At 51.5% G+C, this 17,100-nt stretch overlaps 3 protein-coding genes and 3 pseudogenes across 3 annotated transcripts; all 6 read right to left on the minus strand.

The window, feature by feature from the left end:
• Positions 1-481: 481 nt before the first annotated feature.
• Positions 482-1,132, minus strand: LOC134051036 (feather beta keratin-like; annotated as a pseudogene).
• Positions 1,133-3,661: 2,529 nt separating this feature from the next.
• Positions 3,662-4,312, minus strand: LOC134051045 (feather beta keratin-like; annotated as a pseudogene).
• A 2,529-nt stretch (positions 4,313-6,841) lies between these two features.
• LOC134051051 (feather beta keratin-like) lies at positions 6,842-7,492 on the minus strand (annotated as a pseudogene).
• Positions 7,493-10,021: 2,529 nt separating this feature from the next.
• Positions 10,022-10,357, minus strand: LOC134051061 (feather beta keratin-like). The gene has a single exon (XM_062504571.1). It carries the CDS (start codon positions 10,334-10,336, stop codon positions 10,022-10,024), a length of 315 nt encoding a protein of 104 aa, XP_062360555.1. The 5' UTR covers positions 10,337-10,357.
• Positions 10,358-13,133: 2,776 nt separating this feature from the next.
• Positions 13,134-13,460, minus strand: LOC134051070 (feather beta keratin-like). Its single transcript, XM_062504583.1, has one exon. It carries the CDS (start codon positions 13,458-13,460, stop codon positions 13,134-13,136), a length of 327 nt encoding a protein of 108 aa, XP_062360567.1.
• Positions 13,461-16,180: 2,720 nt separating this feature from the next.
• On the minus strand, positions 16,181-16,498 carry LOC134051078 (feather beta keratin-like). The gene has a single exon (XM_062504597.1). It carries the CDS (start codon positions 16,496-16,498, stop codon positions 16,181-16,183), a length of 318 nt encoding a protein of 105 aa, XP_062360581.1.
• Between the last annotated feature and the right edge of the window lie 602 nt (positions 16,499-17,100).

A 17,100-nucleotide genomic window follows, 5' to 3' on the forward strand; every position in this document is an offset into this window, starting at 1 on the left:
AGGAATGTTGCTGGAAGGAGTCAGTGTTTTTCAGGAGTGTGTACTGTCATAGAGTGACTTTGTCAGGGCAGTGCCCAGGAGAGAATTGATGTGTCAAAGCCATTGGTGTATCAGGTGATGGGCTTGTGTCATGTTCTGGATGGTGCCCCCTCTCCTCTCTTTCCTGTGTCAGTGTTGGTTATTAATGGTGGGGACACATTTGCTAAGAAATATTCTTTGCTCCTTTTCCATCCACCATAAAGGTTATGCAGTGCGTTACACAGGGTGAGGATGTGAGACCATTGGAATCCAAAAAGAAGAGGAAGCAACTCAGGTTCTGATACAAGAAAAATTTATTGAAGAGAAAGAATTCTGAGGTGGAAGAAGCTGAAGGAATCAGGTGTGAGGTGAAAGTAGGGCGATCATCAGCCACGGTGATTAGGTTGCAGGAGTTCTTGCCAAAGCCCTGAGCTGGTGATGTTGGGATTGGAGCTGAGGGTCCTTAGCAGATGTAGCCACCCCTTCTGCCGTAGCAGCCCAGGCCTCCCAGCCCATAGCCAAAGCCACCAAAGCCACCAAATCCACCAGAGATGGGCTGTCCCTGGGCATTGAGTTCAGTGCCAACAGCAGCTGAGGAGGTGGATCCAACGACGGTGTTCTGGGGGAAGGAGGTCATGATGGGTCCTGGCAGGGTGACCAGCACGGGGGAAGGGTCGATGATGACGCGGGAATTCTGGCATTGCAGGGCGCAGGGCTCGTTGCAGCTGTTGGCCAGCGGGGTGGGTCCGCAGGGTTGGCAGATGTCGTAGCAGGCCATGGGTGTGTTGTGGAGGGTCCCTGGAAGAGAGGGGTGTGAGGCAGGGCAGGGCTGTGAGGGTTTGAGGGATGATGATGCAGGAGGGTGAGGGAGTGTGGAGGCTGTTGAGGGTCTGTGGGGAGGGTTGAGGGCTGCTGAGGCTGGGGCTGATCATGCAGGAAGAGAGGGGTCAGGGGTGGAGGATCAGGAGGGTCAGGGGCTTGAGACTCACCTTGTTGTCAGCAGGAGCAGATGGAGAAGGCGTGAGGAGAAGTGTGTGAGGGTGAGAGGCTCTGGTCTGGCTTTTATGCTGGTCCTGGGTGGGTGGGACAGCCTTGTGCCATGGCCTTGGGGCATTTTGCAGGCTTGGTGAGTCCTGAGCTGGGGAATGTTTTGCTTCCCACAGCTCTGCAGTGTCATGTCCTGCTCTTGAGGCTGTGACCTTGGTGGCAGCTTTTAAAAGCAAGAATTAGAGACCAAAGGTTGCTGTTGATGTTGTTTATCTGGGAGGGTTGAAGCTGAGACCAGAGCTTTGGGCAGGTGGAATGTCATCATTTTGGCCGCTGTGTGCAGTGGTTTTGTGGGTGGGTGGATGGTGAAGTGGCCCCTCTTTCTGCCACTGTCACATGAGGCTCGTTTGGGCTTTGCAGCATTTCTGGGGGTGACTGGTGTTCCCTTCCATCACATTTTGTGCCTCCCTATCATGTTGTGAAATTTCTAAATGTCCCTGTATCCCATGGTTTCCCACTGGAGATGGGAAAGCAACTCCTGTGCTACAGGGATGCCTCCTATATCCACAAGGTCTTGTGTTGATTCATCTAGAGCTGATGAAGGAAAAGGAGAAGAAGACATGTGAGGAGCCTTTAAAGGAACTGAGGACATTCAATTTTCAGAAAAATACTATTGACCTTGTTACTCTCTAGAGGAATCTGAATGGAAATCAGATCAGTTTTATCTGACACATCTCTCCAAATTATGATGGAGTGTTTTCCTGCCCACAATCCTTTAGTGTCCTGTCCTGCTCTTGAGGCCGTGTCCATCTGACCGTAGCGGCAGCTTTTAAGTGAGAGTTGGTTTTAGGGAGGATTTGCATGGAAGACGTGTGTCAGGGATCACCAAAAGCCGAGGATAAACATGGGTGTCATCAGTGAGGTAATTCTGTGGTAGTTGTGTGGTTTACTTTGTGGGTGTGCTGTGAAGAGTGGTCAGATTCCATCACAGCCATCTCAGGCTGCTCTGGCCTTTGCAGCTGTGCTGTGAATGACGGCCTGCCCCTTCCATCACGGTCATTCTTTCCCTTAAATGTGAGTGTTGGAGACCAAAGCTTGCTGTTGATGGTGCCTGTCAAAGAGGACTGAATACGTGACCCAGATTTGGAGAGGTGGGGTGTCATCACTGAGGACAGCCTGTGGAAGTCCTGTTTTTGTAGGTGTGGTGTGAAGAGTGTCCCCAGACCATTCCAGGTCAGGCAGGCTGGTCTGGGCTGTGCGTCTGTGCCAGGTGTGAGCACCTGGATGGACTCTTCCATTCCATCTCAGCAGTGGGAGAGTTGCTCCTTCAGCAAGTTGTCAGATGATGGAGTGGCTGAGGTAGCACTTGGCTGTTCCACCAGTCTGAGTGAGAGACCTGGAGCCTAAGGGGGTTAAAGGATTCCCCCAGTCAATGAAGCAAGGGAAATGTGAAATTGTGCATGTGGACAGGAATAGCACTTGGCCCCACATTGTGGTGTGTTGCCTGAGAGTCTGGAAAGTGGCTTTTCTGATCAGGACCCTGTGGTGCTGGTGGGGAACAAAGAGACCAGAAGGTTGCAGTGGAGCTTTGCTTCAAAGGATGTCATCACCAGTGTCCAAAACTGATTTCATTAAATTGTTGCCACCTATCTCGGAGAGATGGCCCTTCTTGTATTTAGAGCATTGGTGAGGTCCCATGTGGAGTGGTGTGGACAGTTCTGGCCTCCACAGCTGAGGAAGCACTTGTTGGACAGTGAATGAAGACCAATTGAATTCCACCAGACATTTAATGGTGTGGTGGACCTTTGCTCGAGGAGAGACTGAGACAGCCGGGACTCTGAGGAGACAAGGCTGGATGCGAGGTGTCAGGAGTGTGCCGGAGTGCAGCTTTTATCAGCATTGCTCATGTGAAGGAAAAGGGGGCATGTCCCCGAGTGAAAACAGTGTGAATTCCATGGGCAAAGAACACAAGGTTTTTTCAGTGTGTGTGAATGGTCACAGAGTGCGACAGAAAACGAGGTCCCTCTTCTTGGAGATCCAAAACTGAATTGGCCATAGTCATGGAAATCCTGCTCCTGCTGGGCCTGCTTGAGCAGAGGGGATGGAAGCCCTTGCTCTGCAGAGTTCCTGCCCAAGTGGATGATGCTCTTGTTCCTCTGTTTCCTGGGAGAATTCAGGAATGTTGCTGGAAGGAGTCAGTGTTTTTCAGGAGTGTGTACTGTCATAGAGTGACTTTGTCAGGGCAGTGCCCAGGAGAGAATTGATGTGTCAAAGCCATTGGTGTATCAGGTGATGGGCTTGTGTCATGTTCTGGATGGTGCCCCCTCTCCTCTCTTTCCTGTGTCAGTGTTGGTTATTAATGGTGGGGACACATTTGCTAAGAAATATTCTTTGCTCCTTTTCCATCCACCATAAAGGTTATGCAGTGCGTTACACAGGGTGAGGATGTGAGACCATTGGAATCCAAAAAGAAGAGGAAGCAACTCAGGTTCTGATACAAGAAAAATTTATTGAAGAGAAAGAATTCTGAGGTGGAAGAAGCTGAAGGAATCAGGTGTGAGGTGAAAGTAGGGCGATCATCAGCCACGGTGATTAGGTTGCAGGAGTTCTTGCCAAAGCCCTGAGCTGGTGATGTTGGGATTGGAGCTGAGGGTCCTTAGCAGATGTAGCCACCCCTTCTGCCATAGCAGCCCAGGCCTCCCAGCCCATAGCCAAAGCCACCAAAGCCACCAAATCCACCAGAGATGGGCTGTCCCTGGGCATTGAGTTCAGTGCCAACAGCAGCTGAGGAGGTGGATCCGACGACGGTGTTCTGGGGGAAGGAGGTCATGATGGGTCCTGGCAGGGTGACCAGCACGGGGGAAGGGTCGATGATGACGCGGGAGTTCTGGCATTGCAGGGCGCAGGGCTCGTTGCAGCTGTTGGCCAGCGGGGTGGGTCCGCAGGGACGGCAGATGTCGTAGCAGGCCATGGGTGTGTTGTGGAGGGTCCCTGGAAGAGAGGGGTGTGAGGCAGGGCAGGGCTGTGAGGGTTTGAGGGATGATGATGCAGGAGGGTGAGGGAGTGTGGAGGCTGTTGAGGGTCTGTGGGGAGGGTTGAGGGCTGCTGAGGCTGGGGCTGATCATGCAGGAAGAGAGGGGTCAGGGGTGGAGGATCAGGAGGGTCAGGGACTTTCGACTCACCTTGTTGTCAGCAGGAGCAGATGGAGAAGGCGTGAGGAGAAGTGTGTGAGGGTGAGAGGCTCTGGTCTGGCTTTTATGCTGGTCCTGGATGGGCGGGACAGCCTTGTGCCATGGCCTTGGGGCATTTTGCAGGCTTGGTGAGTCCTGAGCTGGGGAATGTTTTGCTTCCCACAGCTCTGCAGTGTCATGTCCTGCTCTTGAGGCTGTGACCTTGGTGGCAGCTTTTAAAAGCAAGAATTAGAGACCAAAGGTTGCTGTTGATGTTGTTTATCTGGGAGGGTTGAAGCTGAGACCAGAGCTTTGGGCAGGTGGAATGTCATCATTTTGGCCGCTGTGTGCAGTGGTTTTGTGGGTGGGTGGATGGTGAAGTGGCCCCTCTTTCTGCCACTGTCACATGAGGCTCGTTTGGGCTTTGCAGCATTTCTGGGGGTGACTGGTGTTCCCTTCCATCACATTTTGTGCCTCCCTATCATGTTGTGAAATTTCTAAATGTCCCTGTATCCCATGGTTTCCCACTGGAGATGGGAAAGCAACTCCTGTGCTACAGGGATGCCTCCTATATCCACAAGGTCTTGTGTTGATTCATCTAGAGCTGATGAAGGAAAAGGAGAAGAAGACATGTGAGGAGCCTTTAAAGGAACTGAGGACATTCAATTTTCAGAAAAATACTATTGACCTTGTTACTCTCTCGAGGAATCTGAATGGAAATCAGATCAGTTTTATCTGACACATCTCTCCAAATTATGATGGAGTGTTTTCCTGCCCACAATCCTTTAGTGTCCTGTCCTGCTCTTGAGGCCGTGTCCATCTGACCGTAGCGGCAGCTTTTAAGTGAGAGTTGGTTTTAGGGAGGATTTGCATGGAAGACGTGTGTCAGGGATCACCAAAAGCCGAGGATAAACATGGGTGTCATCAGTGAGGTAATTCTGTGGTAGTTGTGTGGTTTACTTTGTGGGTGTGCTGTGAAGAGTGGTCAGATTCCATCACAGCCATCTCAGGCTGCTCTGGCCTTTGCAGCTGTGCTGTGAATGACGGCCTGCCCCTTCCATCACGGTCATTCTTTCCCTTAAATGTGAGTGTTGGAGACCAAAGCTTGCTGTTGATGGTGCCTGTCAAAGAGGACTGAATACGTGACCCAGATTTGGAGAGGTGGGGTGTCATCATTGAGGACAGCCTGTGGAAGTCCTGTTTTTGTAAGTGTGGTGTGAAGAGTGTCCCCAGACCATTCCAGGTCAGGCAGGCTGGTCTGGGCTGTGCGTCTGTGCCAGGTGTGAGCACCTGGATGGACTCTTCCATTCCATCTCAGCAGTGGGAGAGTTGCTCCTTCAGCAAGTTGTCAGATGATGGAGTGGCTGAGGTAGCACTTGGCTGTTCCACCAGTCTGAGTGAGAGACCTGGAGCCTAAGGGGGTTAAAGGATTCCCCCAGTCAATGAAGCAAGGGACATGTGAAATTGTGCATGTGGACAGGAATAGCACTTGGCCCCACATTGTGGTGTGTTGCCTGAGAGTCTGGAAAGTGGCTTTTCTGATCAGGACCCTGTGGTGCTGGTGGGGAACAAAGAGACCAGAAGGTAGCAGTGGAGCTTTGCTTCAAAGGATGTCATCACCAGTGTCCAAAACTGATTTCATTAAATTGTTGCCACCTATCTCGGAGAGATGGCCCTTCTTGTATTTAGAGCATTGGTGAGGTCCCATGTGGAGTGGTGTGGACAGTTCTGGCCTCCACAGCTGAGGAAGCACTTGTTGGACAGTGAATGAAGACCAATTGAATTCCACCAGACATTTAATGGTGTGGTGGACCTTTGCTCGAGGAGAGACTGAGACAGCCGGGACTCTGAGGAGACAAGGCTGGATGCGAGGTGTCAGGAGTGTGCCGGAGTGCAGCTTTTATCAGCATTGCTCATGTGAAGGAAAAGGGGGCATGTCCCCGAGTGAAAACAGTGCGAATTCCATGGGCAAAGAACACAAGGTTTTTTCAGTGTGTGTGAATGGTCACAGAGTGCGACAGAAAACGAGGTCCCTCTTCTTGGAGATCCAAAACTGAATTGGCCATAGTCATGGAAATCCTGCTCCTGCTGGGCCTGCTTGAGCAGAGGGGATGGAAGCCCTTGCTCTGCAGAGTTCCTGCCCAAGTGGATGATGCTCTTGTTCCTCTGTTTCCTGGGAGAATTCAGGAATGTTGCTGGAAGGAGTCAGTGTTTTTCAGGAGTGTGTACTGTCATAGAGTGACTTTGTCAGGGCAGTGCCCAGGAGAGAATTGATGTGTCAAAGCCATTGGTGTATCAGGTGATGGGCTTGTGTCATGTTCTGGATGGTGCCCCCTCTCCTCTCTTTCCTGTGTCAGTGTTGGTTATTAATGGTGGGGACACATTTGCTAAGAAATATTCTTTGCTCCTTTTCCATCCACCATAAAGGTTATGCAGTGCGTTACACAGGGTGAGGATGTGAGACCATTGGAATCCAAAAAGAAGAGGAAGCAACTCAGGTTCTGATACAAGAAAAATTTATTGAAGAGAAAGAATTCTGAGGTGGAAGAAGCTGAAGGAATCAGGTGTGAGGTGAAAGTAGGGCGATCATCAGCCACGGTGATTAGGTTGCAGGAGTTCTTGCCAAAGCCCTGAGCTGGTGATGTTGGGATTGGAGCTGAGGGTCCTTAGCAGATGTAGCCACCCCTTCTGCCGTAGCAGCCCAGGCCTCCCAGCCCATAGCCAAAGCCACCAAAGCCACCAAATCCACCAGAGATGGGCTGTCCCTGGGCATTGAGTTCAGTGCCAACAGCAGCTGAGGAGGTGGATCCGACGACGGTGTTCTGGGGGAAGGAGGTCATGATGGGTCCTGGCAGGGTGACCAGCACGGGGGAAGGGTCGATGATGACGCGGGAGTTCTGGCATTGCAGGGCGCAGGGCTCGTTGCAGCTGTTGGCCAGCGGGGTGGGTCCGCAGGGACGGCAGATGTCGTAGCAGGCCATGGGTGTGTTGTGGAGGGTCCCTGGAAGAGAGGGGTGTGAGGCAGGGCAGGGCTGTGAGGGTTTGAGGGATGATGATGCAGGAGGGTGAGGGAGTGTGGAGGCTGTTGAGGGTCTGTGGGGAGGGTTGAGGGCTGCTGAGGCTGGGGCTGATCATGCAGGAAGAGAGGGGTCAGGGGTGGAGGATCAGGAGGGTCAGGGACTTTCGACTCACCTTGTTGTCAGCAGGAGCAGATGGAGAAGGCGTGAGGAGAAGTGTGTGAGGGTGAGAGGCTCTGGTCTGGCTTTTATGCTGGTCCTGGATGGGCGGGACAGCCTTGTGCCATGGCCTTGGGGCATTTTGCAGGCTTGGTGAGTCCTGAGCTGGGGAATGTTTTGCTTCCCACAGCTCTGCAGTGTCATGTCCTGCTCTTGAGGCTGTGACCTTGGTGGCAGCTTTTAAAAGCAAGAATTAGAGACCAAAGGTTGCTGTTGATGTTGTTTATCTGGGAGGGTTGAAGCTGAGACCAGAGCTTTGGGCAGGTGGAATGTCATCATTTTGGCCGCTGTGTGCAGTGGTTTTGTGGGTGGGTGGATGGTGAAGTGGCCCCTCTTTCTGCCACTGTCACATGAGGCTCGTTTGGGCTTTGCAGCATTTCTGGGGGTGACTGGTGTTCCCTTCCATCACATTTTGTGCCTCCCTATCATGTTGTGAAATTTCTAAATGTCCCTGTATCCCATGGTTTCCCACTGGAGATGGGAAAGCAATTCCTGTGCTACAGGGATGCCTCCTATATTCACAAGGTCTTGTGTTGATTCATCTAGAGCTGATGAAGGAAAAGGAGAAGAAGACATGTGAGGAGCCTTTAAAGGAACTGAGGACATTCAATTTTCAGAAAAATACTATTGACCTTGTTACTCTCTAGAGGAATCTGAATGGAAATCAGATCAGTTTTATCTGACACATCTCTCCAAATTATGATGGAGTGTTTTCCTGCCCACAATCCTTTAGTGTCCTGTCCTGCTCTTGAGGCCGTGTCCATCTGACCGTAGCGGCAGCTTTTAAGTGAGAGTTGGTTTTAGGGAGGATTTGCATGGAAGACGTGTGTCAGGGATCACCAAAAGCCGAGGATAAACATGGGTGTCATCAGTGAGGTAATTCTGTGGTAGTTGTGTGGTTTACTTTGTGGGTGTGCTGTGAAGAGTGGTCAGATTCCATCACAGCCATCTCAGGCTGCTCTGGCCTTTGCAGCTGTGCTGTGAATGACGGCCTGCCCCTTCCATCACGGTCATTCTTTCCCTTAAATGTGAGTGTTGGAGACCAAAGCTTGCTGTTGATGGTGCCTGTCAAAGAGGACTGAATACGTGACCCAGATTTGGAGAGGTGGGGTGTCATCACTGAGGACAGCCTGTGGAAGTCCTGTTTTTGTAGGTGTGGTGTGAAGAGTGTCCCCAGACCATTCCAGGTCAGGCAGGCTGGTCTGGGCTGTGCGTCTGTGCCAGGTGTGAGCACCTGGATGGACTCTTCCATTCCATCTCAGCAGTGGGAGAGTTGCTCCTTCAGCAAGTTGTCAGATGATGGAGTGGCTGAGGTAGCACTTGGCTGTTCCACCAGTCTGAGTGAGAGACCTGGAGCCTAAGGGGGTTAAAGGATTCCCCCAGTCAATGAAGCAAGGGAAATGTGAAATTGTGCATGTGGACAGGAATAGCACTTGGCCCCACATTGTGGTGTGTTGCCTGAGAGTCTGGAAAGTGGCTTTTCTGATCAGGACCCTGTGGTGCTGGTGGGGAACAAAGAGACCAGAAGGTAGCAGTGGAGCTTTGCTTCAAAGGATGTCATCACCAGTGTCCAAAACTGATTTCATTAAATTGTTGCCACCTATCTCAGAGAGATGGCCCTTCTTGTATTTAGAGCATTGGTGAGGTCCCATGTGGAGTGGTGTGGACAGTTCTGGCCTCCACAGCTGAGGAAGCACTTGTTGGACAGTGAATGAAGACCAATTGAATTCCACCAGACATTTAATGGTGTGGTGGACCTTTGCTCAAGGAGAGACTGAGACAGCCGGGACTCTGAGGAGACAAGGCTGGATGCGAGGTGTCAGGAGTGTGCCGGAGTGCAGCTTTTATCAGCATTGCTCATGTGAAGGAAAAGGGGGCATGTCCCCGAGTGAAAACAGTGCGAATTCCATGGGCAAAGAACACAAGTTTTTTTCAGTGTGTGTGAATGGTCACAGAGTGCGACAGAAAACGAGGTCCCTCTTCTTGGAGATCCAAAACTGAATTGGCCATAGTCATGGAAATCCTGCTCCTGCTGGGCCTGCTTGAGCAGAGGGGATGGAAGCCCTTGCTCTGCAGAGTTCCTGCCCAAGTGGATGATGCTCTTGTTCCTCTGTTTCCTGGGAGAATTCAGGAATGTTGCTGGAAGGAGTCAGTGTTTTTCAGGAGTGTGTACTGTCATAGAGTGACTTTGTCAGGGCAGTGCCCAGGAGAGAATTGATGTGTCAAAGCCATTGGTGTATCAGGTGATGGGCTTGTGTCATGTTCTGGATGGTGCCCCCTCTCCTCTCTTTCCTGTGTCAGTGTTGGTTATTAATGGTGGGGACACATTTGCTAAGAAATATTCTTTGCTCCTTTTCCATCCACCGTAAAGGTTATGTAGTGCGTTACACAGGGTGAGGATGTGAGACCATTGGAATCCAAAAAGAAGAGGAAGCAACTCAGGTTCTGATACAAGAAAAATTTATTGAAGAGAAAGAATTCTGAGGTAGAAGAAGCTGAAGGAATCAGGTGTGAGGTGAAAGTAGGGCGATCATCAGCCACGGTGATTAGGTTGCAGGAGTTCTTGCCAAAGCCCTGAGCTGGTGATGTTGGGATTGGAGCTGAGGGTCCTTAGCAGATGTAGCCACCCCTTCTGCCATAGCAGCCCAGGCCTCCCAGCCCATAGCCAAAGCCACCAAAGCCACCAAATCCACCAGAGATGGGCTGTCCCTGGGCATTGAGTTCAGTGCCAACAGCAGCTGAGGAGGTGGATCCGACGACGGTGTTCTGGGGGAAGGAGGTCATGATGGGTCCTGGCAGGGTCACCAGCACAGGGGAAGGGTCGATGATGACGCGGGAATTCTGGCATTGCAGGGCGCAGGGCTCGTTGCAGCTGTTGGCCAGCGGGGTGGGTCCGCAGGGACGGCAGATGTCGTAGCAGGCCATGGGTGTGTTGTGGAGGGTCCCTGGAAGAGAGGGGTGTGAGGCAGGGCAGGGCTGTGAGGGTTTGAGGGATGATGATGCAGGAGGGTGAGGGAATTTGGAGGTTGTTGTGGGTCTGTGGGGAGGGGTGACGGCTGCTGAGGCTGGTGCTGAGTCTCCTTGTGGAGAGGATTCAGGGGTGCAGGGGCTGGATGTGCAGGGATTTTTGACTCACCTTATTGTCAGCAGGAAGAGGTGCAGAAGGTGGCTGGGGAAGTGTGTGTGGGAGAGAGCATTTGGTCTGTCTTTTATGCTTGTCCTGGATGGGCGGGACTGCCTTGTGCCATGGCCTTGGGGCATTTTGCAGGCTTGGTGAATCATGAGGTGGGGATTGTTTTGATTCATACACGTCTGTCGTGTCATGTCCTGCTCTTGAGGCTGTGACCTTGGTGGCAGCTTTTAAATGCAAGAATGACAGACCAAATTTTGTGTTGATAGTGTTTGTCAGGGTGTCCTGAAGATGTGACCACAGCTTTGGAGAGGTGGCGTGTCTTGAGTGAGGTCCCCCCATGGCCGTGTTCTGCTGTAGTCTGTGGGTGTCTTGTGGAGAGGGTCCTCTTTCCTCCATAGTCATGTCAGGCTCCTCTGGACTTTGGTGCTCTTCTGGGGGTAAGGTGTGTCCCCTTCTATCACATTGTCTCCCTGTGCATCCTGTTGCCAACTTCCTAAGCCTGTCTTTCTGCCAGGCCTTTCCTGCCTGAGATGGGAATGCAATCCCTATGGTTTGGGGACACCTGTTGTGATGTCCAATGTCATGTGTTTTGTTCATCCATTGCTCTCATTTCAGGTGGCCCCAGCTAGGTCCTATTGTGGGGAGCCATTGCTGGACTCTGTGTGACGCACAGAAAGGAAAACTTGTGAAGGATAAGAAGGCAATGTGTGAAGAGCAGTTGAAGGATCTGAGTACATTCAATTTTCAGAACAGAAGAGTTGATCTTTTTACTCTCCCAAGGTATCGGAATGAAAACTGTAACATCAGTTATTCCTGACTCAGACTGGCAAGTCATGAGCTGGGGACAGTTTTCCTTCCTGCAACTCCACAGTTCCATATCCTGCTCTTGTGACCATGTCCATCTGACCCTTGGCAGCAGCTTTAAAGTGAGAGTTGGTATTTGGGAGGATTTGCTTGGAAGGTGTGTGTCAGAGAAACCAGAATAAACCACAAAAGCCTGTGAAAATTGGGATGTCATCATGAGGTCAACCCATTAGACTGATGTGCTTTGATTTGTGGTTGTATTTGAGAGAGGGACCCCATTCCTTTACAGCCCCGTCAGGCTGGTCTGGGCTTTGTGGCTGTGCCAGGCATTAGGACCTACCCCTTCCAGTGCGTTTATTCCCTCCTACCTTGTCCATGGCTTTCCAGTGACCTTGTTCCTTCATACAAGGATGGGACATTTTTTTCCCCTGCAAAGCATTTCCAAGTGTGGGTCATAGAAGGTGATGAGGAGCAACTCGAGTTAATTATGGAGGGCAAAATCATGTCTTAGTTAGCTCTGTGTTACCTACAGAAAAAAAAAAAACCTCTTCCAGTGGATGATGAGGGAGCCATGGCTGGTGTTTACCTCTACCTCTTAGTAGTGTCTTTGGCACTATCTCCTACCACATCATCTGCGACTATGCAAGGATGTACAGGTGGTGTAAAGGGTCAGTGATGCAGACTGCTATATTTATATAATATTTAAACAACATGACCTGGAACCTTGTGATCCAAAGTCAAGCTGGAATCAAACCTCCAGCAAAGTAGCTTATGAGTCATATCCATGAGGCCAGCACTGTGCAACATCCTCAAAAATGATGTGAGCAGTTCTGAGCTCCCCAGGAGAGGAGGCTGACAGACTTAGTGAAACAAGGCCAGTTCAGGGCTACCAAGATATTTAAAGGGCTAGAGGATTTTCCACAGAGGACTGAGAGAGTGAGACTTCCAGGAGACAAGGCTGGACAGGGTGTTGTTACCAGTGTGTGTAAATCCCTGATGGCAGGGAATAAAGCTGAGGGATCACACCTGTTCTCAGTGCTGCACTTGTGAAGGAGAAGTCGGCAATGGCACAAGTGAAAACAGACAGAATTCCATGGGCAGAGCAGACAAGCCTTTTTTTAGCGTGAGGGTGGTCACAGAGTGGAAGAAGTCCAGGAGTCACTCTGTCCAATGAGATCAAAACATGAACTGTCCAAACTGTCCATGGTTCTGGAAATCCTCCTCTGGGCAGCCTTACTTGAGCAGAGGGGATGGAAGCGCTTGCAGCACATCCTGAGTTTCTCTGAGAGTGAACGATACTGTGATTGTTTGTATGGTTTGAGAGCTCTGATGGGAGAAGATACTGTGAAGGGGATGCTGGAATGGAGAGACTTCCCCAGAGCAATGAATAGGAGAGCACTGGTGCTTCAAAGCCTTTGGTATGTCAGGTGATGTATTTTTGACATGTTCTGGAAGGTCACCCTTCAACCCTGGTTCCTGTGCCACTCTTGGTTGCTACTTATGGGTGCCTGCTTTAGAAAGGTATAGTGCCCCTTTCCCATCAACCCTATAGCACAGTACTGTGTGGGGGTGTGGGAGCTTTGGAAGTCAAAAAGAAGAGGAGGCTTGCAAAGCTTTCATGTGGGAAAAAATTTATGGCTGCAAAGGAATTAAAAGACAAGGGAGAACACTTGAAGGGATCCAGTGTCAGGTGAAAGTAGAGCAACCATCAACTAAGGTGCTTTGCATGTAGGAGCTCTTGCCAGAACCCTGAGCTGGTGATGTCAGGGGTAGTGATGAAGGCCATTAGCAGTTGTAGCCACCCCTTCTGCCGTAGCAGCCCAGGCCTCCCAGCCCATAGCCATAGCCCAGCCCGTAGCCAAGGCTGAAGCCAAATCCACCAGAGATGGGCTGTCCCTGGGCATTGAGTGCAGTGCCAACGGCAGCCGAGGAGGTGGATCCGACGACGGTGTTCTGGGGGAAGGAGGTCATGATGGGTCCTGGCAGGGTGACCAGCACGGGGGAAGGGTTGATGATGACGCGGGAGTTCTGGCATTGCAGGGCACAGGGCTCGTTGCAGCTGTTGGCCAGTGGGGTGGGACTGCAGGGACGGCAGATGTCGTAGCAGGCCATGGTTGTGGTGCGAAGGGTCCCTGGAGGAGAGAGGGATGTGAGGCAGGGCAGGGCTGTGGGGGGGTGAAAGGCAGTGATGCAGGAGGGTGAGGGAGTGTGGAGGTTGTTGTGGGTCTGTGGGGAGGGTTGAGGGCTGCTGAGGCTGGGGCTGAGCATGCTGGAATGGAGGGGTGCAGGGGCTTGAGACTCACCTTGTTGTCAGCAGGAGTAGAAGGCATGAGAAGTGTGTCAGAGTGAGAGGCTCTCGGCCCAGCTTTTATGCTGGTCCTGGATGGGTTGGACAGCCTTGTGCCATGGCCTTGGGGCATTTTTCAGGCAGCAGCTCTTTGTTGGCCCTACCTGGTGAGTCATGAGTTGGGAAAGTTTTCTTCCCATATTCCTGCAATTAAATGTTCTTCTCTTGAGGCCGTGTCCATCTGACCTAGGCGGTGTCATTTAAATATGCATAATAAAGACCAGAGTTTGGTGATGATGTTGTTTTTCAGGGAGGCCTGACAACATGACCAAAGTTTTGGACAGTGAGGTGTCACCCATTAACTCTCTATATGCTGTGTTTTGTGTGCTGTGTAGTGAAGTCAGGCCCCATTCCATCCCAGCTCTGTTAGGATGGTCTGGGATTTGCTGGTGTACTCAGAGTGACAGATCTCTCATTTTCTCTCCCTCCCCATCTTGGCTCCATGTCTCCAGGCATGTCTCTATGCCTTTCCTTTCCTCTTGGACATTGAACAGTGATTTCTGTCATTTAGGGGGGAATCCCATGCTCCCCAAAGTCTTGTGCTGATTCATCCATAGTGCTCATCTTACTTGGGACCAGGAAGAGGGGTCACTGTGGGGTCACAGAGCTGGGCTCATACAGAAGGAATGTGGTGAGGGATAAGGAGAACAGGATGAATGAGGAGCAGGTGAAGGAAGAGGGGATGTTCAATTTTCAGAATAATGTTAACTTTCTGCCCTCTAGAATTACCAGAATGGAAATAATTTGACACTAGTCTTGTCTCACTTTTACCCAGCCACAGAAGAGGAAATGGAGTCAAGTTGCCCCAGAGGAGGCTGAGTTTGGATTTAGGGAAAATTGCTTCACAAGTAAAATTTACAAGCCCTGTCAGTGGCTGGCCAGGAGAGTGCTGTAGTGACCATTGCTGTAGGAATTTAGAAGCCATGGAGATTTGAACTTTGGGGATGTTTCATGGTGCCCTTGGAAGTGGAGGAGGAATGGTTGAACTTGATGTCATTTTGCATTTAGATCTTCTACGAGTGAAATGTTTCTAAGAAAAGTGTCATTAACAGACTTGGTTGACAGTTTGACTGAATGTCATGAGCCATTTCCAGCTGAATGGATTCCATGGGTGATGGGGGCACCTGGGTAAGGGAGGGCAGGGTAGATGGGAGCAGCAGCAGGTAAGAGGAAAGTCAGGATTTGGGGGCCTTGAGTTGTGGCAAATGCCGATGGATGTGGCCGCTTGTCTTGGTGGATTTCCTTGGACAAATGGTGTTTGAGCTCTGGGTGTGTGTGCTCTGTGTTAGTGGCTCAGCCTGGGCATGTGGAGGGAGCTGTGGCTGCTGTTGATCTCCATCCTTTTGTGATGCCTCTGAGGGTCCTCCCGATTCTACACTGCCAGAGCATGTGAAGAAGCCCAGGTTGCCTGAGAGTGTAGTGAGTGGCCCGAGAGTGGCTGAGAGCAGGGATGCAGAGGCTGGGGATGAGTGGCATGAAGTCCAGATGGAGTAAAGTCTCAAGGGAAGTATGTCAAGAGTTATACCCATGAGGCCAAGCCTGTTCAAGATCCTCAGCGACGACGGGGGCAGTGAGACTCAATGAAAACCAGTGGAGGGCCATCAAGATGGAGAAAGGGCTGGAGAAGCTTTCCTAGAGGAGAGCCTGAGAGAGCTGGGATTCCCAGGAGACAAGGATGGATGGGGGTGTCATGAGTGTGTGTAAATCCCTGATGGCAGGGAGTGAAGTCCAGGGAGCCTGGCTGCTCTCAGCAGTGATGGAAAAGATGGAAGGGTGCAAATGAAAAGGGGTGAAGTTGTATGGGCAAAGGAGGGAAGGAACTTTTCTTTGTGACATTGGTCAGAGAATAGAAGAGGAGATGGAGTCTTTGTCTTGGGATATGCCAAATGTAACTGGTCGTTGTGCTGGAAATTTGGCTGTTGCTGACTCTGAGCAGTGGGGTGGAAGCATTAGCACTCCGGAGTTTGTGCCAAAATGGATGATGCTGCTGTGTTGGCGGTGAAGGTTCAAGAGTCCTGCTGGGAAGAGATTTTGTCACGTGTGTGCTGGCATGGAACGGCGCCTCCGGTTTTAGGCCCAGGAGAGAACGGAGTCAAATCCTTGGGTGTAGTAGGGAATGGGCTTGTGTCACGTTTTAGAAGGTGTCTGCAAGGTCCCCGATTCCTACATGAGACTTGCTGGTTCCTGGTGGTGACCTATTTGCTAAGAAAGGTTTTGTGCCCATTCCCATCCACCCTAACGGCCTGTTCCTTCCTAGAAATGTGCTGGGTGAGGGTGTGAGAGCACTGGAATGCAAAAAGAAGCAGAGTCATCTCAGACTTGGATGCAACAGAACTTTATTGAGGCAGAAGATTGAAAAGACAAAAGAAAGAAGTGGAAGGCATTAAGGGAGGTGGAAGCAGGGCAGCCGTCAGCTAAGGTGCTTGGCTTGCAGGAGGTGTTGCCATAGTGTCAAATTCCCTGCCAGGAACGGTAGTGAGGTCCCTTAGCAGTTGTAGCCACCCCTTCTGCCGTAGCAGCCCAGGCCTCCCAGCCCATAGCCATAGCCCAGCCCGTAGCCAAGGCCGAAGCCAAATCCACCAGAGATGGGCTGTCCCTGGGCATTGAGTTCAGTGCCAACGGCAGCCGAGGAGGTGGATCCGACGACGGTGTTCTGGGGGAAGGAGGTCATGATGGGTCCTGGCAGGGTGACCAGCACGGGGGAAGGGTTGATGATGACGCGGGAGTCCTGGCATTGCAGGGCACAGGGCTCGTTGCAGCTGTTGGCCAGCGGGGTGGGTCCGCAGGGTTGGCAGCAGGCCATGGTTGTGGTGCGGAGGGTCCCTGGAAGAGAGGGGTGTGAGGCAGGGCACGGCTGTTGTGTGTTAGGGCTGGTGATGCAGGAGGATGAGGGAGTGTGGAGGCTGTTGTGGGGCTGTGGGGAGGGGTGAGGGCTGCTGAGGCTGAGCATGCTGGAAGAGAGGGGTCAGGGGTGCGGGTGCAGGAGGGTCAGGGTTTTGAGGCTTACCTTGTTGTCAGCGCTGGAACAGAAGGTGTGAAGAGAAGAATGTGCGGGAGAGAAGCTCTGGGCCGGCTTTTATTCTGCTCCCAGAGGGGTGGGATTGCTTTGGTCCCATGGCCTTGGGGCATTGTGTGAGCTGCACCTGTCACCTGACACAGCCTAGTGAGTCAACAGGAGAGAAGTGCTTTCCTTCGCACCACTGCGCCGTGTCACGTCCTGCTCTTGAGACCATGTCCATTTGTCCTTGGCGGCAGCTTTAAAGCGCGTGTCGGTATTTGGGAGGATTGGCATGGAAGATGTGTGTCAGAAAAGCCAGAATATGCAGCAAAAGCCTAGGAGAAATATGCGTGTCATCTGTGAGGTCATTTTGTGCTACTGGTGCGGTTTAGTTGGTGGGTGTGCTG

This window comes from Cinclus cinclus, chromosome 1, assembly GCF_963662255.1.
Source record: "Cinclus cinclus chromosome 1, bCinCin1.1, whole genome shotgun sequence".
Lineage (NCBI taxonomy): Eukaryota > Metazoa > Chordata > Aves > Passeriformes > Cinclidae > Cinclus > Cinclus cinclus.

What these genes read in the sequence shown, in the direction of transcription:
- LOC134051078 (XM_062504597.1), bottom strand. Translation starts at nt 16,498, where the DNA reads ATGGCCTGCTGCCAACCCTGCGGACCCACCCCGCTGGCCAACAGCTGC.
- LOC134051061 (XM_062504571.1), bottom strand. Translation starts at nt 10,336, where the DNA reads ATGGCCTGCTACGACATCTGCCGTCCCTGCGGACCCACCCCGCTGGCC.
- LOC134051070 (XM_062504583.1), bottom strand. Translation starts at nt 13,460, where the DNA reads ATGGCCTGCTACGACATCTGCCGTCCCTGCAGTCCCACCCCACTGGCC.